Source organism: Aulonocara sp. 'chitande type north' Nkhata Bay, linkage group LG7 (genome assembly GCF_057382095.1).
Source record: "Aulonocara sp. 'chitande type north' Nkhata Bay isolate Kocher_YH1m ecotype deep benthic linkage group LG7, A_spYH_male_GT1.1, whole genome shotgun sequence".
In the NCBI taxonomy this organism is placed as follows: Eukaryota; Metazoa; Chordata; class Actinopteri; order Cichliformes; family Cichlidae; genus Aulonocara; species Aulonocara sp. 'chitande type north' Nkhata Bay.
The window spans coordinates 20204210-20229585 of NC_141350.1; the positions used below are offsets into that span (position 1 = coordinate 20204210).

A 25376-nucleotide genomic window follows, 5' to 3' on the forward strand; every position below is an offset into this window, starting at 1 on the left:
ACTCAAAGCTTTTCAACACAGTTATCTTTGGTGACATCTGGTGGCCAAAAGAGCAGCTTGAATCTACAATTTGTAATGAACAGCTTTATTATGATTGACCACTTTACAGCTGAACTGACAGCTTCTGTTTGATCATGTGATAGTTCTGTCTGATAACGGGATGATATGGTGCTTCGGACATGAATTTTATTTTTTTTTTATGTTATGTCTATTTTAATAATAAATGTGTATTTAAATCCTCTGTTTACCTCCGTCCGTTCTTGTGATCGCCCTCATTCCCCACCATGTGTTCCACACACTTGCTTAGGTCACACATTTCTCAGTTTGGTTTTTGTATTGTTTAGTTTAGTTCAGCTGCCTTTTTTGACTTCCTTTTCACCCAAATGAGTCTCCATTTGGGTCTATCCCTGCCTGCTTCACACGGCTATTCACAAGAGTATTTGGTTCCAAATATGTTAGGGTTTAGAATTTCAACTTCAGACATTGTACCTCACAGAATCTTTGACATTATTATGTGACTAAATGTCAATCTGTGAACAACTATTAACATCATCTCCAAGATCCAACTTTAGGAGACATTTTTTCTATCAGTGTGACAAATTACAACAGGACAAATGGGTGATTATTGATTAGTGTGCTGAAAAGTCTGACTGACTGACAGTCTGACAACTTAATTTCCAGTTAGAAAAATGGAGGCTATAGATTTTATTCTGAGTGGATTATAAATCTCCATTGTAATCACTGTCTCCATCTTTATATATTGATGACTGAATGATTAAGTGTTTGTGTTAAAAACAAAAAATAACGAACTAATGGGATGTCAGTATTTGTAAAACTATAAACATCTACTAATTAGTTTTCTGCAGCTTGTGTTTTAAAGAGCAAGGTGCAGATATGATGCAGAAGTGTTTTCCACTTTATGAAAGAGGAAATTAATTGGTGTCTCACAGTTAGCTTCCCTGCAATAACAATAATAATAATATCTCTGCTATAACTGACAAATGCACTCAAGGAGGCATTTCAGTGTAACTTGCCAGGTGCTATTTTCTGACAGCATGGTGCAGCCTGTATCTCCCCATTTGGCAAAGGTCAGAGGTTGGTTTTTCATGTTAACCTCAAAATTCCCTTCTGTAATGTTATTTCTGACATTGATTTAAGCTGCTGTGCAAACATCCCCCACACCCTTTGGTCAATGCGCTGTTCTCCTGCTCACTCTGGGACACAGCCAGCTCAAGTGTTGATGCATGCAGAGTTCTTATTTCTGGACTACAAGGCGAAGGAAACTCTATCCTTGCAAGAGTATTTCTGACCAACTCTTTGGACAAACTTGTAGCTTGTAGCTGAAGAAAAAAGAAATCAAACAATGAACCAAATTTAAGAACAATTTATTAAGCAAATTTATCATTTCTGTGCATTTGTCATTTTTTAGACTCACACACACGAACAGACACTTTTTTGTTTCTCAAGTTGATCCAGGCCTTTTTGTAAATATATCCAAAAACTTGATTTAGTATGGTGTTCTCTTCCTCATTCTTGTGCAAAGTCAGCTCTGTGACGTGTTTGTAAAAACTGCTTTATTTAATCTTTTTCATCCCTAACAGTGGACAAAACATATTGTGCGGAAGAAAAGTCACATGGCGCCTGAAATTACCCTTTTATGTGACCAAGCTACTTCATAGCTTAAATAGTGGTCTTGGTGACTTGCTCCCATATACCAAAAAACAAACTGTATATGTTCCTCTGAGTTCTGTGTAAAGTTTCTTGAGTCAAAAGTGAAAATAATATGGACCATTTCAAAGTGGTGGCATAAACATAGTAAAGTCGAAGGAAAAAAACAGCATGACACAAAAATATATACAGGGAGTGCAGAATTATTAGGCAAATGAGTATTTTGTCCACATCATCCTCTTCATGCATGTTGTCTTACTCCAAGCTGTATAGGCTCGAAAGCCTACTACCAATTAATCATATTAGGTGATGTGCATCTCTGTAATGAGAAGGGGTGTGGTCTAATGACATCAACACCCTATATCAGGTGTGCATAATTATTAAGCAACTTCTTTTCCTTTGGCAAAATGGGTCAAAAGAAGGACTTGACAGGCTCAGAAAGGTCAAAAATAGTGAGATATCTTGCAGAGGGATGCAGCAGTCTCAAAACTGCAAAGCTTCTGAAGCGTGATCATCGAACAATCAAGCGTTTCATTCAAAATAGTCAACAGGGTCGCAAGAAGCGTGTGGAAAAACCAAGGCGCAAAATAACTGCCCATGAACTGAGAAAAGTCAAGCGTGCAGCTGCCAAGATGCCACTTGCCACCAGTTTGGCCATATTTCAGAGCTGCAACATCACTGGAGTGCCCAAAAGCACAAGGTGTGCAATACTCAGAGACATGGCCAAGGTAAGAAAGGCTGAAAGACGACCACCACTGAACAAGACACACAAGCTGAAACGTCAAGACTGGGCCAAGAAATATCTCAAGACTGATTTTTCTAAGGTTTTATGGACTGATGAAATGAGAGTGAGTCTTGATGGGCCAGATGGATGGGCCCGTGGCTGGATTGGTAAAGGGCAGAGAGATCCAGTCCGACTCAGACGCCAGCAAGGTGGAGGTGGAGTACTGGTTTGGGCTGGTATTATCAAAGATGAGCTTGTGGGGCCTTTTCGGGTTGAGGATGGAGTCAAGCTCAACTCCCAGTCCTACTGCCAGTTTCTGGAAGACACCTTCTTCAAGCAGTGGTACAGGAAGAAGTCTGCATCCTTCAAGAAAAACATGATTTTCATGCAGGACAATGCTCCATCACACGCGTCCAAGTACTCCACAGTGTGGCTGGCAAGAAAGGGTATAAAAGAAGAAAAACTAATGACATGGCCTCCTTGTTCACCTGATCTGAACCCCATTGAGAACCTGTGGTCCATCATCAAATGTGAGATTTACAAGGAGGGAAAACAGTACACCTCTCTGAACAGTGTCTGGGAGGCTGTGGTTGCTGCTGCACGCAATGTTGATGGTGAACAGATCAAAACACTGACAGAATCCATGGATGGCAGGCTTTTGAGTGTCCTTGCAAAGAAAGGTGGCTATATTGGTCGCTGATTGGTTTTTGTTTTGTTTTTGAATGTCAGAAATGTATATTTGTGAATGTGGAGATGTTATATTGGTTTCACTGGTAAAAATAAATAATTGAAATGGGTATATATTTGTTTTTTGTTAAGTTGCCTAAGAATTATGCACAGTAATAGTCACCTGCACACACAGATATCCCCCTAAAATAGCTAAAACTACAAAAAAACTAAAAACTACTTCCAAAAACATTCAGCTTTGATATTAATGAGTTTTTTGGGTTCACTGAGAACATGGTTGTTGTTCAATAATAAAATCATTCCTCAAAAATACAACTTGCCTAATAATTCTGCACTCCCTGTAAAAGTTGCATTCTGTCATTGGGCATACCCATGGGTCCGAGTACATCTCCTAAAAAACGACCTTGCACTGTAATCCCTCCTCCACCAAATTTCCACTTTGCACAATGCAGTCAGACAAATGCCATTGTCTTGGCATCTGCCAAACCCAGACTCTCCCACCCATCAGATGGAGAAGCATGATTTGTCACTCTAGAGAAAATGTCTCCACTGCTCTACAGTCCAGTAGCAGAAGGCTTTTACACAACAGCATCCGACACTTTGCATTGTGCTTGGTGATGTAAGGATGCGCTGCTCAGCCATGGAAACCCATTCCATGAAGCTCTCTACATACTGATCTTGAGCTAATCTGAAGGCCACATGAAGTTTGGAGGTCTGTAGCAATTGACTCTGAGTTGCTGTCATTGCAAATACTTCTTCTTTGTTACAATACCATTAACAGTTGACTGTGGAATATTTAGTTAGGTAATATTCTATCATGATACCTCACCGGAAGTCACTGAGCTCCTGAGAGCAACCCATTCTTTCATAATTGTTTGTATAAGCAGTCTACAGCCTAGCTGTCTGACTTTATACACTTGTTGCCATGGAAGTGATTGATCCAGTGATTTGGATGGGTGAGGGAATACTTTTAGCAATGTAGTGTATTTATGAATATGCTTAGGCAAAAGGAAATATTTTGTAAAACAAAAGCTGAAAAATTTAGCCCATGAAGTAGTTTTTCTAATGTAAAGACACCCTGCATTAACTACGGAAGAGGATTAGGGCCACTGGAAAAAAAACAAAGGAAAGAATTCTGACTTTAAAGTCAGAATTCTGAAAAAAAAAGTCAGAATTCTGAGATTAAAGTCAGAATTCTGAGAAAAAAGTCAGAATTCTGACTTTTTTCAGAATTCTGAGAAAAAAGTCAGAATTCTGAGATTAAAGTCAGAATTCTGAGAAAAAAGTCGGAATTCTGAGATTAAAGTCAGAATTCTGACTTTAATCTCAGAAAAAACAAAAGTCAGAATTCTGAGATTAAAGTCAGAATTCTGAGAAAAAAGTCAGAATTCTGACTTTAATCTCAGAATTCTGACTTTTTTCTCAGAATTCTGACTTTAATCTCAGAATTCTGAGATTAAAGTCAGAATTTTTTTTCTTTTCCAGTGGCCCTAATCCTCTTCCGTAATTAACAGATGATTTAGATGAACTGATGTAAATTAAACATAAAAGGTATCATGTCTGAATAAGGAACATAAGGATCATTTTGATCTTTTTTCATTGCTTTCTCACTTTTGGCATTACATAATCTTTAGTTGCCATCACACACAAGAAGGCTGAAACAGAGTTAGATTAAGCATGCAAAGCTGAAAATACACATATACACATAAATGTGGGATTTGTGTTTGTTTGTTTTGGGAGTTTTTTGCAGTTCTTCTCATGAGACATTTCTATAACTGACAAATGATGTGGACATTGAGAGAACATTCATGTGTCACTTGCCAGGAACCGTTTTCTGACAGCATTGTGCAGCCTGTATCCTCAATGGATTTGTCTGGCTGCCCTTCTCCCCAATTTTTAAAGGTCAAAGGTTGATTTTTCATGTCAGTTTTAAACTCCCCCTCAGCTTTTTTATTGTTCACATTGATCCAGGCTTTGGCTCTGAATTTGCCATGAACTTGAGTCAGTGCGTTGTTCTCCTCCGCGTTCTGTGGCAACGCCAGCTCTAAACCACGTTGGCTGCAAAACACTACAGCCTCTGAGAAACTGCCTCTGTGCTTGTTGGAGACAAAGTATTTTTGATCAACTATTTGGACAAAATCATAGTTTACAGCTGAAAAAAAGCACAGAAAAGTAAAATTAGAAAAAAGACATTTACTTGTAGGCAATCTTAAGGATATGTTTTCTGGCAAAATAATTGTTGCCTTTTCTAAAGCTTATCTAAAGATTCTTATTCAGTTAAATTTTATTTTACTAATATACCATGAATTGTCTCAAAAAAGAAACTTGGATTTTGAAGTAAAACCTCTAAATATGAGAATTTTATTAATGTTAATCAATAATATGTTCTTTACAGCTACTGCATTGGCATTGGAAAATTATTTTGTTACTGTTTATCAATATAGTTTTTACAGTGTTGACTTCAGGTTATTATTGTTGCAAACTGGTGGTATTTTAATAAAATAAAATTAAAAACTGACTATGTAGTCTTTTCTTTATCAATTTAAAGAATGCTGTTTATTATACTATTATTGATTACAATAGTGATGTGACCTCTTAGCTTCATTCAGTGACAGCAAATCTTTGCGTTAATCTGAACAAAATAATACAAATAGGCATCAATTTGAGTCCTGACTACAGCTGCTGGTCATCTGCAAGCTACTTTGCAACCCACTACCACACCAGTCCCTTCTGTGGCTGACAACAACATCTTGACTATTGTTACTTATGTCTGGTTTGCTTTAAATTGTAGGTGGGGGTGGTCTTAATACAGTTTTCTCCATTGAAGAGTCCTGTGTATGTAATAGTGATGCCAAACTCCCCAGAACAGAGATATACCATCAAATTTAAAATACAGCAGAAAGAAATAACAGCTGTCTGTTATGCTATAAAATAGCAGTTATGTATTTGAAACAAATGAATATGGATAAGATACTTACCAAGTTTAAACTTGGCAATTCTCTTCATTAGCTTTTCAGTGTCGCTTTGAAAAGAGCCAATAGGATCTGGACAAAACACATTAGAGTTAACAAAGTGTGTATTTATTCATTTGCATATTTAGTTATCTGTCTTTTTCCACGTCTCTCAAAACTGTAAAATAATTATGAAAACATAAGGGACATCTCACAATACAATGCATCTGGTGCTAAACCTGGTTCAGTATATACTAAAAGTTTTGTCTGCATAAAGGTTTTGTCATGGAGTCCCGGGACTCAGTGATTTTGGGTTTGGTGTATTATTATTATTATTATTATTATTATTATTATTATTATTATTATTATTATTATTATCATTTGTGATCTTCTAGCTTTGGGATTATTTGTGTTCTGGTGCTGGGATTCTGGGTTGGTGCTCCCTCTGTTGGTCCCTGGTGTTAGTCTTTCCTCTGTCTCGTCAGGTTAATCAGGTCCAGCTGTGTCTCCCACCTGTGTATGTGTGATTTCCCAGTGTCCCTCTGTGTGTTTTTATGTTGTGTAAACTCATGTACTCATGACTGGTCCGTCTGTGTTCGTCTCCTGGAAAACTGTCTGTGAATCCACTGTGTCCTCTCCCTGCTGTCCCCCTTCGTGTTCAGGATTGCTGTTAAATTACGTTTCTCCCAGTTTATGGTAAATGGCCTGCATTTGTATAGCGCTTTTCTAGTCCCTAAGGACCCCAAAGCGCTTCACACTACATTCAGTCATTCATCCATTCACACACACATTCACACACTGGCACTTCACACTTAGATTACCCTTAGTTCTGTTTTTGTAATGCCGTCTTTGTGTTTGCCTTTTGCAATAAACCTCCCTCACAACTCAGTAAGTGCCTGCATTTTGAGTCCTCTTTGTGGGATGTGTGGGAGCTGCAGCCCTGACAGGTTTACCAGACATACTTTGTATTAGATGGGACCTTGACTTCCCTAATAAGCTAAACCATAGTGAATTGTGATTCAACTCCCAAAACCATTATCCTTTCAGAAACCTAACCAATTAAGTTTAGAGACCAAACCTAGAGAAAAACTGAGAAAGTAAAATTAAAACTAAAACAAAAGAAAGATCAAATATAAGGAGAAAAAATGGTCTCAAAATGGAGTGAAGACAAACACCACCAACCTTCTTTGTTTTTAAGATTTTTGGTTTTCACTAGAAACTTAAAAGAGCATATTTTATGGGAATGTAGTTTTCGTGTGTTGTATATTTATGGTTAAACTGCTATTAGTTGTTCCCTTATTCACAAGTTGTCAACACAGTAGGTAGCCCTGCATGTTTTTGCCTTAGATGCCCTCCCTGACACAACCCCAAAGGGTTTTAAGTTTCACAGGATTGAATTCAGATATGACTTGTTAGGTAAATGTATAAACCACAACACCATAGAGCCACTATTAAAGTGTGTGTCTGTGAAGTTCCCTCTGGGATCAATAAAGTTATTCTTATGTTCTAACCTCGTCCACACATTATAATAGTTCCAGGTAGGCCAGGCAGTCCAGGTTTTCCCCTTGGTCCATTAGGTCCTGGAAATCCACGTGGTCCTAGAGGCCCTCTAGCCCCTAAAGTGAAGATATAAACACATCAAATAAGATGTTTCCGGTTTCTGGTTTTCCAGAGAAAAAAACTTTACCCTGTTGTTGTTTATAAATGTCGTCCATATAAGGTGGGGAAAATGATCATGTACACAACACAACAATGTGAAAAAATCCATGTTGGAGTCAAATTGTTAAATGTTGCCAATATTGTACTTAAATTTGTAAGTCTTGATTCAAACTATGTGATCAAACGTTACAAGGATTTTTTCCCCCTTAATAATAAACCCCTTTATTAAGAAACTGCATTTTGTATTTACTTGTTTTATCTTTGTCTAATATTCAAATTTGTTTGATGATCAGGAACATTTAAGTGTGACAAACATACAAAAAAAATATGAAATCAGGAACGCGGCAAACACTTTTTCAAACCAGTGTAGCTCTTACGCTAAGGAAGTTATGAGGGCTTACTTTTTCCCAAATATATTGTAGATATATTGATCCAGAACGTGGGCCAAATTCAAATCCGAACACATCACCACTTACTGTCACGGTCCTGGCTCGGTGACCCAGTGTTTTGTGTTGTTTATTATTAGAAGTCTGTTTTTTGTAATGTTTTTGAGGCTTCCCATGTTATTATATTTAGCTTCACCCAGTTTAGGCTTTTATAGCATTTTTAGTTCTTCCCTTCATTAGTTGTTTTGCAGTCTTTTGTAGAGCCTCTAATAAAGGCTGGCTTTCAGTTTAAAAGTTCTCTTGCATCTGTGTCTGCGTTTGAGTCCACATTATCTTATCTCCAGTTCGAACACACCTGGGGCACACATGACAACAGAATCTAACTGAAAGAAACCTACATACATAACATACACAACACAAGTGACTATAGCAATAAACTAGGAAACTAACACTGACATGGAGACTGAGACACACAAACTTGACGTAGACAAGGGAAAATTACATGGAGACATGACTGACAGGGTAAACGAGGCAAACTACAGAGACAGGGCACAGAGGGACCAAAGAGACACGGGGACTCAACTGTGGAGAAAGAAGGTGAATAAACATGGAAGCAAGACCGACAACATACACGGGACACTAGGGAAGACACACAGATGCTAGACTAAGAAAACCTGGGCTCAAAAGCGAACAAAGAACTAAGAACTAAACGCATAAATAATTAAAATAGGAAGCACTGGGAAATACTAGACACAAAAGACTAAACAATGTAGAACTATAAAGAAATCACATAAACCTCAAAACAACATTCAACAGTCCAAAATCAAAAAACCACTGGGTCAAATACCCAGAACCATGTGAGGCACAAATATGTTAGACCATGAAGTAATTTCCAGGAAAATCTGTTTGTTTTTTAATTGAAGTATTTGTTGAACTACTGCTTACCGCAACTTACTGCATTTGGAATTTAAAAAAAAACCAAAAAAAAAAACCAGATCATTGCTTGAAAATGTATTGTGCAGTTTATTTAGGTTTTTTGGTGGAAAAGAATCATACTGATAATGTAAAATTTTTAAAAACCTATAAAAAGTCCTGTACAATACACTTGGCATTATGGGGTTAAAAATAACCCTCCCTGAGAGTGTATTTGGGGGGATGTTTATCACACTCACCAGGTTCTCCTTTCAAGCCTTTCTGTCCTTGTTTTCCAGGTTCTCCATATGCCCCGGGTTCTCCAGGTGACCCAGGTGGGCCTTTAGGACCAGGAGGACCAAAAAGCTGACTGTAGCCCACAGGAGCCATGAGGCAGAAGGTTATGACAAAAACAAATGGCTTCATCTTCTTTATGCAACTCTGAAATGTGACATATTGGAAATTATTTTCTTCTTCAATTTTTATGATAATTTAAATAAATGAAATCAAAGAAAAATAACAGTTTGTTTGGTTGCAGGTTGTCAGCTGAATAGAAAAAACTGTACTTTTTAGAGACAAATACTCACAGTTTAAATGACGAATGATATGGATGTGATCCTTCTTTGCAGCTTCCAAACAGAAGTGGCAAAGAAAAAAGTCAAAGTCAGATATATAAGACATCCAGCCCAGCTATAATGAGAGACAGGTGAAAAAAAACAGAGTCTGCCTCTGGTGTCATAATCGAGAGTTCACTTACAACCGATGCCTTTTAAAAGCTTTTCCTTCCACTCACAAAAGGCAAACCACTGTGATCAGTCAAACATGAATAATCAAAAGGCCTGCATTCCTAGATCTGAAATATAGCAGGGTTTAGATTAAAGATAAATAGAATCTGATCAGTAATGTTGGTTCGGTATTGGTGAAAGATTTTCTTATTTACAGTTTATGTTAGTGTTCTGATCATAATTCCAATTGACATTTAGTAAATATGATCAAGCAGTAATTTCACAGTTATTAGAAAGGATAGCCAGATGCAGATGATGTAATTTTTTTAAACTGAATTTTTATAAATGTAAATTGCAAAGTTATTCAGTTATGTTAGTGTCAAATTGTATTAAAATGAAAATAAAATAGAAACTCACCATTATACGTAAGTAGTTATCGTCTAGTTGTGCTGCTTCATGTACAGCTTTAAAACAATTTCAGAACCCAAAGTCAAAAATATCTGACACTCTTTGGAGAGGAAATAAAAACCAGGTGAGTATTTTGTGTGTATTCTGTGTTGGACACAGAAAAGAGGGGGAGCATGAGGCCCAAAGCCTGCCTCTTTTTAGCTAAAACACTCTGAGAAAGACAAATATGTGTATCATAAAACAAGTTGTAGTTCAAACTTTACTATTTTATTATATTAAACCACAAAGAACACAGACTTATCTTTGATGAAACATGTATTTTACATAACTGTATAGGTTCAGGTCATGGTAATCTGAGGAGCTTGGAAAGAAAAACCATACGACTGTTTTAAATTTCTTGAAGACATTTTGTCTCTCATCCAAGAAGCTTCATTAAGTCTGAGACCAAATGGTGGAGACTCCCAGGATTTTAAGCGCTAGTGGGAGTTTTCCTTCAAGAAGGTTGTTGAGCCATTATTGATCATGTTCCTCATCATGTGTGCCAAGGTTTGAAAAAGAGTATGGGTCATTATTATCAGAGTTTTCAGTTGAAACCACTGTGAAACCTTGCCTCACCCTATCATGTGACTTACTGAGATCAACTGACACAAGATGTGAGTGGGCATTAAGGCACCTGAGAAGGGATCTCAAAACTGGATTATAGATGATAGACAGTTGGTGTCTGTGACACAAAGGACCCGGAAGTACACACTGTTAACAGGCTGGTTACATTTTATTTGCTCCTCTTCTTTCTTGGGTTTCTGCTGCCCGAGGTGCTCACTAAGCACATGATCATCTCTGGTTGCATTTGCAGCTTTCCTAATGGCTCTTCCATGGTTCCTGTTCGCCTGTGGGATTCCAAGGTACTCATAGCGATCCTCAGTGTCTAGTGTTGCTTTTGGGTACTGCATTCGTCTCATTTCTGACTCCCTTTCTTGTATTTGTTACCATTCAGCTATACTTTTCCAGTCTGAATGACATTCCGATGTCATTACTGTAGATCCTGGTGTTATGGATCAGTGATTATGTCATCCCTTTAAAGGAGGTGAATAATACTTGCTCCCTTCAGTCTTGTTAATGATCTGGCTGCAGGGTTCAGGCCTATGAAGAGCGGCAGTGAGGACAGAGCATCTCATTGGTAAATCCCACAGTTTATGGTGATTTGAGCAGCTGGCTTGACATTTGCCTCTAGTGTTGTTTTCACGTCCCCATTGAATTCGTTTTGGGTCATGTGGATCTTGTACAGTTCTAACCATTCCAGGATGCATGTATAAAGTACTGTGTCATAGACTTTCTTGTATTCGCTTTCATGTCATGCTGAGGCAGGTCATTTGTTGGTTGTTCCATGGGACTGGTCCTTTCTGGGGACATTTCGACTTTTGGTGAGCCATTCTGGATGCATCTCATCTATTAGCTAGTTCATTTGTGCTGTCATGTGCTGAGAAATCATTGTTGGGAAATCACGGACATCCTAAACACATCACTGAGCTCAGCTGTGGTACCTGCATGCCTCAAAACCACAAAAATCATCCCAGTGCCAAAGAAGTCCACTGTATCCTGCCTCAGTGACTACCGGCCGGTGGCACTTACGCCCATCATCACTAAGTGCTTTGAGAGGCAGGTATTGAGGCACATGAAAACTCAGCTTCCACTGAATCTGGACCCACTACAGTTTGCTTATCGCCAACATAACATACCATCATCCACAGATGATGCCATCTCATCTGCTCTTCACCTTTCTCTCTCCCATCTCGACAAAAAGTTGTTTATTATTAAGTTGTTTATTGACTTCAGCTCAGCATTCAACACAGGAGCTGGTAAAGAAGTTGGACTCACTAGGAATAAACACCTCCCTCTGCAATTGGATCTTGGACTTCCTAACTGACAGGCTCCAGTCTGTCTTCATAGGAAATAAAACCTCCAAAGTCATCAGACTGAGCACAGGATCGCCGCAGGGGTGTGTGCTTAGCCCACTTCTATTCACCCTGCTAACACATGACTGTACTGCACAGTACAGCTCAAACCACATCATCAAGTTTGCAGATGACACAACAGTGGTGGGTCTTAGCACCAACAACGATGAGTTTGAATACAGAGAGGAGGTACAACACCCGGTAGACTGGTGTCAGAATAACAACCTGTCTCTAAATGTTCAGAAGACTAAAGAGATGGTTGTTAACTTCAGGAAGAGCTCAATGACCCACACCCCACTGCACAACAACGGATCTGCTGTTGAGATGGTCAACAGTGTGAAGTTCCTGGGTGTGCACACATCAGATGATCTCTTCTGGAACCTTAACACCACCACCATCATGAAGAAAGCTCAACAACGTCTTCACTTTCTTAGGAAATTGAAGAAGGCCAGTCTCCCTTCTCCTACCCTCACATAATTTTACCGGGGAACCAATGAGACCGTCCTCTGCTGCTACATTGCTATCTGGTATGGGAACTGCACCCTCGCTGAAAAGAAGTCTCTGCAGTGGATAGTGAGGACAGCACAGACGATCATTGGAAGCCCTCTCACATCCATCTCCCAACTCTATGACAGACACATCATTCGACGTGCAAACAGCATAGTGAAGGACAATTTCGTCCCCTCACATGCACTGTTCTCCCTCCTTCCATCTGACAGACGGTTTCGCAGCATTAAAACCATAACAACCAGACACTGCAAGAGCTTCTTCCCCCAAGCAGTCAGAGCCCTCAACTCACTACCACAAAAAGGACTGATGTAAACATACACCTCTACAAACACCTTACAATAATCATCAAAAGACTCAAAAACAACAAAAACTACCACAAATCCACTACAAACTGGACCTGGGAACAATATGCTTATTTGTACACTCAGTCACATAGTTCTGAACACACACCTAAATTATATTGTATTTGCACATTTTGTATTTTGCACGTCTTTGTCATGTCTCGTCAATAATGTCCTGACAATAACTTGAAACTGGTATTCAATACCTACTGCACATTCCACTTTGTATTGTCCCTGTCCTGTCTTTGTTTATCGTACAGTTAATATTGTATAGTTACCATTATAGTATTGTATAGAATTATATAGTTAGTAATTAGTAACTTTTTCCCCCTTAATTTTTACTAAAACTTAGCGTGTTATTTATTTTTAATTAGTAGTTTTATATCTCTTGGAGATATATCCTTTATATATTTATAAATGCACCATGGGGGGCTTAGGGTGAAACAGCATGCACTGTATACTGTGTATACTACTGTATTGACAATAAAGCTCTTGAATCTTGATTCTTGAATCTTGAAAATTGTAGTTTAACTGAAAAACAGAAGCATAGAGAGAAGAAATCTGAACGAACTACTTTTATTTATTTTGTTAAAAACAGCAGAAAAAAAGGTTTTGTCTAGCTATCACACATGATGTATCCTTTCATTTTACTTTATTGTTCAAATTACAATGTTAAATAAATGTCTGAAAAATAATTTACATTTAAAAACCAAACAAGCCAGAGTTGGAACATGTTTCAAAACAGATAAAAATGTTCCCCCTACTGTAAAATTCATGTCTAGTTGCTCTTGATGACAGTTAGTCAGCTCTATCTTAGATATGCTTTCTTTTAAGGATGTAATGGTTTGATGGTCCTGGTCCATGGAACCAATGAGATCTGGATCAAACAGACACACACATATATACAGATAGATAGAGAGATACACACACACTTATTAACACATGAGCTCGTGGCATAGACCTGACATGCATAAGGTTTTGCAGTTTTAGGAAGGTCACCTAACAATCCTTTTTGAGGTTGTTGTTGTTGTTTTGGATTTTTTAGTTTTTTGCTTAGCATATACAAAATCAACCATTAATTTAATTAATACAAAATGATTTAATTGTGTAAAAATAAAAAATGCAACTTAAAAACTAATGAATCTGATAAAAACTGATTACCACCTGCTCAGCAGTCTGCACGTTTTCCAGATGGTCCAGTCATTCCACGTGGTCCAATTATTCCAGCTAAACCAGGTGGTTCATCAAGTCCAGTATCTCCTTTAAAGCATGTATAGAAGTATCAGCTGTGATCGTATATGTTCAAATATTCACTTGCAGTCTGAAGAGTAAAATTCTCTCACCACATTAGGAAACTGGTTATATGGAGCTCAAAATCACTCAAACTGGAATTTTAGCCTTATGTCAGCACCACAAAAAGACCACAATAATTACATTTAACCATATATCTAAAAGTAATTTGTATAAATATAATGAACCTATAAATGCAGAGCTTAAAGATAAACAAGAAGGTGTTAAAGGTATTCAAAGTTATTCAGAGATGTTAATTTGTTAAATGGTATTAACACTGCCCTGCGACAGACTGGCGACCTGTCCAGGGTGTACCCTGCCTCTCGCCCTATGACAGCTGGGATAGGCTCCAGCGCCCCCGCGACCCTGAAAAGGATAAGCGGAAGCGAATGGATGGATCAATGGATGGTATTAACACTAAAATATAATAGAAACTCACCAATATACAAGCAATTATCCACTAGGCTGCTTCATGTGCTGCTTCATGCGCTGCTTTCAAACAAATACAGCTCAAAGTACTCAAAGTAAAAAATATATATAGCACATATTAAAAACAACGAAGTTGACCAAAGTGCTTCACAGTCAGACAGAGTAAAAGCATGAGACAATTAAAACAAAACAATTAAGACAAAACAGGGCAAGAAACAATAGGTGACAACACAACAAGCCAGATAACAGCCAACTAGTTTGAATTAAAAGCCAAAGTAAAAAAATAAGTTTTAGGGCACAATTTAAAAGACGACACAGAGGTACGAATATAAACAGGGTGGTTATTCCAGAGTCTAGGTGCTACGGTTGCAAAGGCCCGGTCACCTCTGGATTTCAGTCGAGACCTAGGTTGTGTTAGGAGCATCTCATTGGAAGATCTTACTGCTCTATTGGGATTGTAAAAATGGAGGCGTTTGGATAGATAGCTGGACGCTAAATTGTTTAGAATTTTAAAAGTAAACAAAATAATTTTAAAATCTATATGATATTTAACAGGGAGTCAATATAAGTTGGCTAAAATTGGAGTGATGTGATGATAGATTCTAGTACCTGTTAAGAGATGCACAGCTGCATTTTTAACTAACTGAAGCCGGTAAAGAGAAGAGTGTTGGAGGCCCAAGTAGAGGGAGTTACAGTAGTCCAGTCTGGACGTGATAAATGCATGGATAAGCTTTTCAAGGTCCTTTAGAGGAAGGAACAGCTTTGCTTTAGATATCTGGCACAGCTGGTAAAAACTGTTTTTACCACAATGGAGACCTGTTTCTCTAGTTTAAAAGAGCTTTCCAGTAATACTCCGAGGTTTCTTACAGTGAGCGAGAGATGGCTTGCGAGAAGACATGCGAGGGCATCAGCTAACTGGTCTGGCGGAGCGTGACTATCAAAAACTTTGACTTCGGTCTTATTCTCGTTCAGTGTAAGAAAATTATGTGATAACCAAATTTTAACCTTGTGCTATGTTCATTAGTTGAATTTTCCAAGGAGCATTTTACAATGTCCAACACCTGTGCTGAACTGGTCATTGATATGGGTGTGATATGGGGTGATTATTGAGCAAGGTTTAACTTAAAGTGCATATATATTTATATTTACAAATTTAACTTACAATGAGTATTGCAGGAGCAAGTAAATGCCCTATTTTAAAATCCACACTATGATCAGTGTGGATTTCATTTTTGTTACATGGTCAAGATGCTGAATTACTTACACCAGACGCCATGAAAAGGTCCTCTTCTCTCTCCCAGGTTCAGTCGATGGGTACTTCTCTCCATACTTTGATTGCATGTCCTATTTAAGAAAACATAGATAAAGTATCGAAATGAGTATAAACTATATGGGTGACTGCCAACAAAGTGCATGCTGAAGCCAAAGGTCTAAATAATCATCATACCTCAAGAAGCATGTCACTGATGAGCCTGATTCTCACTCCTTTAGCTCCTCCCCTTAATGAAACTACATCCATCAGTTTTGGAGTCCAATGGCCACGTTTAGCCAGATTCAACGCTTACAGTGGTTATTCTCTTGAATTATTTTTTAATCTGTAGATTACACATACAGAAAAAATGCTATAAAAAGCTTTGACCATTATTACAAACAAATGTCAGGCTTTACAAATGTTTTCTTCAAAAGGAACCTGTTATTTTAAAAGTATTCAATTTAAATTTACTTAAAACTGATAGTGCAGACAGATGATCCACCAAAATCACAATTTAATATATTTTTAAAATATTAAATGATTTTTATCTATGCACAAATTACTTATATAAAAACTTAAAGACAAGAAGATTCACATAGTCTATGCCTGGATGTTACTACCAAAATAGTAACATTTCTTACATGTGGTAGTACAAAATATTTGCTCAACTGTATGAGAATAACATCAGACACAAATCCACTATTGGTCATAACAAAATTGACTAGCACAAAGGCATTGCTTTAGTAGAAGTGTTTGTTACATTCTGGCAGAGGCAGACTGTATGTATTATGAAAAGGACCCAAAATGCAGACACCATGAAACAAAACTTAAATGTTAACAGAAAGCGAGCCGTTTATTAAGGCTGGTGAAAACATTACAAAACAAAAGGCAGAGGAGAAGCTAAACAATAACCTAAACTGGGAGAGCTAAGATAACACAGAAACCCAAAACATGAACCCTAACATGGACACAAAAATACCTAGAGCACAGAACCTGGAAACATGACACAAAGGACAACAGACAACCTGACAATGACACACTGAAAACAGAGGACTTAAATACACAGGAGGTGATTAGGGGAAGTGGGAACACATGGAGGAACAGCTGACTGACATGAGCCTAATGATAGTACAAGGGAAGTGAAACTAAATACAATGAACAAAGAACACACGACTCCTTCAAAATAAAACAGGAAACATGAGACAGACATGATAATACAAACTTGATAACATAAGACACGCAGCGTGAAACACAAAGGGTGAGGGAAACTTAAATACAGGGGAAGAAAACACAAGGAGTCTAATAACCAAATGAACTTCGCTAATCTAATGAACTTAAACATAAACAACATCCAAATAAACTAAAACTTAAAACGCTGGGTCAACAGACCCAAGAACATGACAGAGTTATTTGAAAAAAAAATGTTACTTACCTTAAAATTTCTTTAACATCTGCCTGCAAATCCACCATCCACATTTAAACATTTTACATGTCTGAGTATTTCTCTCATGATAAAACTGTGGTTATAAAGCATTTATCTAGTGAAACATATATGTATGATTTTAATCTTAGAAAGTGCAATGTACAAATTGATACAATCATGCTCAGGTAATGAAGGTGAAATGATTTAATCAAAATGATAATGTACTGCTGCTACATTCCAGGTTACAAGCTGCTTATTCATTTGGAAGCTGAAAAAATCAATACATTTAAATCTGGAAACAAGCCACAGACTAGCCTCAGACTTTGAGCTGCTAATTCTCATTCCAGCCATGTCACACTCACTAACAAGTTTGTTGTTTGATCAAGTCATGCAAATAAAGCAGAGATGAGATGCTGGGGCCACCAAACCAGAACACCCTCCATGACTTCTCACTTTGCTGGATGAATATAAATATGGCTACTGTATGGTGAATGGTTACTAAATACTGCAGGTCTCGAAAGAATTTTTCATTTTACCTAAAAATGTAATAAAAGATTTGAAAGAATGTTTTGACCTGTTTTATAGGAATAGGAAAATTGCGCCAGATAGATGTGTGATTACATATTTGTACTCCATTTGATTTCCCCACACCAGAACCCAAAGAGTTACACTTTACTTCATGTCATCAAAGGCATTTCTATAACTGACAAACAATGTAAGCATTCATAGAGCATTCACTTGTCACTCTCCAAACACCGTCTTCTGACAGCGTGGTGCAGCTTGGATCCTGGATGGATTTGTCTGGCTGCCCTTCTGCCCAGCTGGTAAAGGTCAGAGGTCGGTTTATCATATCAGCTCCAAAGTTTCCCTCTGCTCTTCTATTGCTGACATTAATCCAGACTGTTTTAGGACTGTTTTCAAACACTTCAGTGAGTAAGCTATTCTCTTTATCACTCTGGGGCAAAGCCAGCTCTAATCCTCGCTGGGAGCAGAACTCAACAGCTTGGAGGAAAGAGCCTCTTTCCTTGTTGGACACAAAATATTTTCCATCAACTCTTCGGGCAAAATCGTAGTTTATAACTGAAAAAGAAAGCAGCATAGAAAGAGAAATTGGAATGAACTACTTTTATTTTAAAGAAACCAGCAGAAAAAAGGCTTCGTCTAGTCATTACACACCATGTATCCTTCCATTTAGCTTTATTGCTCAAAGTTCAAATTATTATGTTAAATAATAATCTGAAAGATAATTGAAATTTTAAAAGCAAACAAGGAAACCCCCCAGAGTTATTAATGATGGAGTTACTGTAAAACCTATGTCCTGTTGCTGCTGATGACACTTACCCAGCTCTAACTTGGTTATTGTTTCCTTTAGGGCTCTAATGGTTTGAAGGTCCTGGTCTATGTAACCAAAGAGCTCTAGATCAAACAGATAAAATTATCAGTGTTGTAGTCATTTGGGACCAACATTTCTTTGTGTATGTTTAAAATTGCAAACTGTTATTAAATAAAAGCTAGTTTTTCTCTTTTGAGCGTCAAATCTCTAATCATGCACGGCGTCAACACGTTAGCACGGTTAGCTTATTAGCGCGGTTAGCTCGTTAACGCGTTAGCGCCATCAGTCTGCGCTAACTCACTAACGGAGATTTGCCAAGTTAATGCGGTTATGGCGTGAACTCCATTTTAACGAGATTAACGCTGACAGCACTAGTAATTACGGAGCCCTGCAGGGGACATGGGAGAAAAAAAAATTAAGACGGACTTTTGCGAGATCTCGCAATACTTTTGCGAGATCTCGCAAAACAAACTCGGGATCTCGCAAAAGTTGAATTCCAACAATGGCGGCAGCTACTTAGTTGTAATATTACTCTTTCTGGGTCACAAAATACACTTTTAAGATATTTTGAGGCGTGAATGTAGTTGTGTAAACGTCAGATACCTGCTCGGTTTACAAGACATCACATATTTGCAAAAGTGCTCCGACGTTTTTGGAGATGTGACACCCACTAGCTCGAAGCTAACGGGAGGTCGAGACCTACTACAGCCGGGAGGAACACCGCTTTCCCGGCACATCGTGCCTCGACCTCCCGGTCGGCTTCGAGCTGGCGGCCTCCGGAGAATGCGGCTGAAACTTTTGCGAGATCTTGCAATACTTTTGCGAGATCCCGAGTTTGTTTTGCGAGATCTTGCAAAAGTCCGTCTTAATTTTTTTTTCTCCCGTGTCCCCTGCGGGGCTCCGTAAGTAATCAATTAAAATTATAGCTAAGATGCATTTTTTCAAATACCACATTTCTGTGTCTTTCACATTCCAAAACACATTACACTAAATATCGTTCTAAACCAAGGATCAGGTACCCCAGCATAAACAGAGTAATATAGTGTATGCAGTGAAGTGCCAAGAGGACTGCTGTGAGTAGTGACACTATATAAAACAACAATTTGATATTAATAAACCCTACTGATTAAAATGGTAAAAGTAATTTGTATAAATTACATTTAAAATTCTGCATCAAATTTAACAGAGGTTGTTTTTACTTTTGCTCCTGTCAGTCCATTCAATCGTCAGAGTCAGCTCCTATCACTGCCATTGATATGCCTAGTACAAGTCCTACTACACTCATGCTTGCCTCAATAGATTTTTATTTGGCATAGTCCTTGATTTTAGTACTTGTGTTGGTTTCACCTCAAGTCCAACACCCAGAGACTCTATACTCAAGCGGAAGCAAGGAAATCAAGGACTAGTGAGAACCACTGTCCAGGAGAAGACAACAAAGATCCATGAGTACATCAAAAACATGGCCACAACCAATTATGTGCTTAGTGAATATCTCAGGCAGAAGAGCAGCAAGAAGAGGAAAAATAATGGGAGTACAGCCCCCTGTACGGCATTTACGACAGATAGATACAACGAGTGGTTGGACTGAAAGAAAGAAAGTTACAATGGTTAAGGACACTGAATGCATCTATGGGAATGTTTCATAGCAAAGAAAGTAGTTGGTGCTGCCCTTGTGTGCAAAAATGAAAAATAAAACTTAGTAACTAATGAAACTAATAAAAATTGATCTTCACCTGTTCTGCAGTCAGAATCTTTTCCAGATTGTCCAGGAAGTCCAGGTGTTCCAACAAATCCACGGTTTCCAGGTAGTCCAGGAGGTCCATGTGGTCCATTAACTCCAGTATCTCCTTTAAAGCAGGTATGGAAGTATCATACCATATGTTCAGATATTCACTCACAGCCCAAAGAGGAAAAATTCTCTCACAACGTTAGGAAACTGGTTATACAGAGCTAAAAAGCAGTTAAATACCTTATTATTAATTAATCACTACTCAAATGGGAATTTTAGCTTCACGTCAGCACCAAAAAAAGACCATATTTAATGCACTTAACCATATATCTAAGTATAAAGTGTATATAGAAGTATAAATATATTGAGCCTCCACTATCTGATGTCATAAAATGCTCATTCAGTGTCACTTCCATTCATACTTTGTAGCATAAGCCTCTGTTGATACATCATGAAAACTTATTTGGCTATACAAAAGAATTGTAACAAGCTTTAGATAAACTATAAATAGTATCTGGTCAGTAGTCTTGTGGTTTGTAGGATTATTGCTCACCTTTTTGACCTACTGGTCCTGGTACTCCAGGTGGACCAGCTGGTCCAGGAAGTCCACTGTCTCCTTTGGGACCACGAGGACCTGGATTCTGACTGTACCCAATTGGAGCCACCAGGAAAAGGATACAAAATTGGAGCCATGCCATCATTGTTTAAATGCAGAGCTTAAAGATAAACAAGAAGGTGTTAAAGGTTTTCAAAGTTATTCAGAGATGTTAATTTGTTAAATGGTATTAACATTAAAATATAATAAAAACTCACCAGTATACAAGCAGTTATCCACTGGGCTGCTTTGTGTGCTGCTTTCAAACAAATACAGCTCAGAACTCAAAGTCAAAAATATATGAGCCACTCGTTGAAGAGGAAATAAAAACCAGGTGAGTATTTGATTGGAAACAAGGCAGAAAAGAGACAAAAAAACTATGAGGCCCAAAGCCTTCCTCTTTGTAACAAAAAAGGTCTGAGAAAGACTAAAGTGTGTATAGACAAACGTCCATTCAAGCAACATCATTTGATAACACTTTATAATAATTACACACTATAAAGGATTAACTAGGTGTTAGTAAGTGCTTTATTTATCACTTATAAAGTATTGCTCCTCCTTATTATGTAATTTATAAAGTTATATTCAGCTCCAAAGTGTCTTGTAATTTGTTTATTTAAGCTGACTTTACATGTGTGAAAGAACAACATCACTCTTACTATTTTGACTAATTCAGGAGCATTTTGGACCTGAACCTGAGTGGGTGCTGAGTTATCTTACTAAAGCTCGGTAACAGACTACAGACCTGAGGAAAGTTGAACTTTAGGAATCAACTAAAGTAATTAAAAACATCCCAGAGACATTTTCCTGCTTATTGGCTTAATATAATGGGCATTTTGTTTATAGTGTTTACAACTGTTCGTGAGGCTCTGTGAAACAGTTACTTTTGTGATAATCTCATTCATATTTTATTTTAAATGAAGAAGCTTCAGTATTTTAAAGGTAAGATATCCTGTAGCTCCAACTTCTCTTTCTGTCTTAAACCCCTCTTACCATCTTAGACGCTGTTCCAACTTACGTTGCAATCTTCTGCAAATCTCTGGGGGTTGACATTTACACCTGGCAATAAATATTGGTATGTTTTGTATCTCTTTTTGATTTGTCTGTCATTTTTCTGTTGTCAAGATAACCAAGACTTTGTGAGCTACTTGATTTTCATTAATAAATGCTTTATAAGGTAAACATAATAATCAATTTAGATGAAGTCACACAAAATGGTTAAATGACTACCAGTAATTGCCTGAATTAACTATGAATTAAAAAAAAAATAAGTACATAAAATAATAATCAAATAAGTTTTTATAAAATTCTCTATTAATAAATTCACAAAAAATGAGCTCATACCTTAATCTTAATAGTGCATGTGAACTTAATAGTATACATGTAAATACTTTGATCACAGTTATATATTATATATGCATGATACATGAACCTATTAATCAAGAATAAACATTTATATCAGTTTTTTAGAAAGGAGGAGTAATGCTTTATAATGTTTTATGAATGATGACTGAAACACTTACTAATACCTTACTAATGCTTAATAGTGTGTCTTTATTATAAATTATATATTTTAATAATGTATATACTCTTATGGTTTTCTGCACTGATGGCTTTGATAGGATTGAATCACTAAGATTCATACCTCTCCGACCTTTTACATCTTTACGTTCCATCCCGTGCTCTCCGATCTCAGGACTCTGGCCTTCTAAAGGTTCCTAGAGCCAGAAAAAAGACAATTGGAGAGCGTGCTTTTTCTTTTCATGCCCCGTTTCTGTGGAACACCCTCCCTCAAGATGTTAGGCAGGCATGCTCCGTGGAGGTTTTTAAAACTAAGCTGAAGACACATTTGTTCACCTTATCTTACAAGTCTTAATTCTATGGCTTTTAGTTTTTAAATTCTTACTGTTTTTAACTTGTATTGTGTCTTTTACGTGTATTGCTATGTATCGCTTTTTATTATTATTATTATTTTTTTTATCTCTTTAGTTTTAAACAGTTGTACAGCACTTTGTTTGAAAGCGCTTTATAAATAAAGTTATTATTATTATTATTATTATTATTATTAAGATTGTGCACTTTCAGATGACAGATGATCAAAATGTTTCTTTTTTCAATTAAGCTATTAAACTATTGCTACTGCCTCAGATTCTATCCATCCATCCATCCATTCGCTTCCGCTTATCCTTTTCAGGGTCGCGGGGGGCGCTGGAGCCTATCCCAGCTGTCATAGGGCGAGAGGCAGGGTCCACCCTGGACAGGTCGCCAGTCTGTCGCAGGGCCAACACACAGGGACAGACAACCATTCGCACTCACATTCACTTGCACATTCACACCTAGTGACAATTTGGATTATCCAATTAACCTATCCCCACAAGCCTCAGATTCTATTCAGTTACAATTCATTTGTTGTTTTTTATCAATTCATTGTGCATGTTTTCAGATGTGATCAAATTTTAAAGCGAAACAATGAATAGACATTACTTTTTTGAAACCAGGTCATTTATATTTCTTTGAAATGTATCATGTTGGAATGGTGAGCAGTGGAGCCATAAAGTTGTGCACCGTCCAGACCTCTAGCCACCTTCCTGTCTCTGGCCTGGAAAGATAGAAACATACACGTATCCACTTTTTTTTCTTTTTCTTTTAGCATGTCCTGTTTGGTTCAAGAAAAAAGCAATACAATAAACACAACACCATTGCAATAACCTATAACGTGTAATGATAATGGATTGGATTTATATAGCGCTTTTCAAGGCACCCAAAGCGCTTTAAAATGCCACTATTCATTCACTCTCACATTCACTGACTGACAGAAGCGAGGCTGCCATATCGCGCCATCGGCCCCTCGGGCCAACACCAGTTGGAATTAGGGCTGGGCAAAACGATTATTATCCTAATCGATGAATCTAGCGATTAATTTTTCGATGCATCGATTAATCTAACGATTCATTTTTCAATCCGATTCGATTTCGATTCGATTCGATTAACGATTTTTCCCCCATTATTTGACTTGTATAGCAATTTCACATTTATTAATTTATGTATATAAATGAAAAACACAAATTTATTCATTTGAAGACCTTTTAATAAAAAAAAATAATAATTGCAAAATAAAGTTGTAGAGGTCGTACAATCAATACAATAGAGATAGCATTTAACAAGAAATGAAATGTGCAAACATATATAAAATTAAGGAAAAGTTAACAAAACATTTCAAATAAATAGCAACAATGGTGTCTTTAAACAAACAAAATGTAACATTCACTTTGCTTTCTGCCAAAAAGTGCTCTTCATTCACAAAACAAAATCCACAATAACATTGTACTACAATCTTCTGTTTTTAACAAAAAATTAAATGTTTTGCAAAACAAATATAACAAAGGAAATCATAGCAAAAAATTAATAATATACAAACAGCAGCAATGGCGTCTTTGAACAAATAATGAAATGACAAGTTACCCCTAAGTAGGACTCTGTGACCAGACTTGTCCAAGCATCAGTGGTAAGGGAGATTTTGGATGTGGCTTTTTTTAGTTCATTCCTTAGTTTCTCCACTGAAGTTTCATACTTTCTCTCCATCATGCTTGTAAAATGACGCCTAGACGGCAGAGTGTAACCTGGTTGGAAAGTGGTCAGCATTTCTTTGAATCCCTCACCCACAGCAAGTGGTCTCTTGTCTTTTAAAATCATAGCTAAGACGCTCTCAGTAAGTACAGCCACCTCCTGGGGGGTGCATGGTGTACTTCTTCTCTGACAGTAGTCCTCCAGACTTTTCTGTTTATTCCTGAAATCATAAATCACACACAGCACACAGATGAATTCGAATAATTACAAAATACTTATATGGAAAGCATAATATCAAAATAATTTGATAAGGATCTGGTTGAGCTAGATAGATACACACACACACACACACACACACACACACACTGTTATGCCATGTGCTTTCATAGCATAACAGTAAGAGGTTAATAATAATCCCCAATGTTGAACATATGATATGCAGTAATCATGATGGCTGGAAAAGATAATGTTTAAACAGCCATAGCTGATGGCACCTTTACTGGTGCACTGCTTTCTAGTCATTAGATGGCATAACTTTGACCTATAAGATCAAGCTGGAGAAGCATAATGTATAAAAACAGCGTTCAAATAGGATGAAACACATTAAATTTGACAAATCAAGAGTTCATTGTCATTTTGCTTTTGCAAGCACTTTAACAATGTTGTAACAGTGTCCACGACGGCTACGTTTAGCAGGTGGTGCATTATCCTTGTTAACATTTCTCCTGCGGCCAATTCGCTGTCTCACATTTTTGTCTTTCGCCGATTCTGATAATCAGCCTGCGTGCATTCCGACTCATTTTGCCAGCATGGGCCACAAAAAAAAAACAATAAC

At 37.5% G+C, this 25376-nt stretch overlaps 2 protein-coding genes and 1 long non-coding RNA gene across 3 annotated transcripts; all 3 read right to left on the minus strand.

The window, feature by feature from the left end:
* Positions 1 to 4610: 4610 nt before the first annotated feature.
* LOC147325046 (mannose-binding protein C-like) lies at positions 4611 to 9893 on the minus strand. Its single transcript, XM_086302398.1, has 6 exons — positions 9745 to 9893; positions 9575 to 9616; positions 9248 to 9428; positions 7542 to 7646; positions 6058 to 6123; positions 4611 to 5231 (listed from the first exon to the last, which is right to left on the minus strand). The coding sequence occupies exons 3-6, from the start codon at positions 9411 to 9413 to the stop codon at positions 4849 to 4851; spliced, it is 720 nt and encodes a 239-aa protein (XP_086158524.1). The 5' UTR covers positions 9414 to 9428; positions 9575 to 9616; positions 9745 to 9893; the 3' UTR covers positions 4611 to 4848.
* A 3651-nt stretch (positions 9894 to 13544) lies between these two features.
* On the minus strand, positions 13545 to 16309 carry LOC147325047 (uncharacterized). The gene is made up of 4 exons (XR_015130555.1): positions 16090 to 16309; positions 15907 to 15986; positions 14088 to 14579; positions 13545 to 13800 (listed from the first exon to the last, which is right to left on the minus strand). It is a non-coding gene; the product is annotated as an uncharacterized LOC147325047 (long non-coding RNA).
* Positions 16310 to 16721: 412 nt separating this feature from the next.
* LOC147325048 (phospholipase A2 inhibitor subunit B-like) lies at positions 16722 to 21130 on the minus strand. The gene is made up of 4 exons (XM_086302399.1): positions 20933 to 21130; positions 20384 to 20497; positions 18659 to 18733; positions 16722 to 18397 (listed from the first exon to the last, which is right to left on the minus strand). The coding sequence occupies exons 1-4, from the start codon at positions 21078 to 21080 to the stop codon at positions 18015 to 18017; spliced, it is 720 nt and encodes a 239-aa protein (XP_086158525.1). The 5' UTR covers positions 21081 to 21130; the 3' UTR covers positions 16722 to 18014.
* Between the last annotated feature and the right edge of the window lie 4246 nt (positions 21131 to 25376).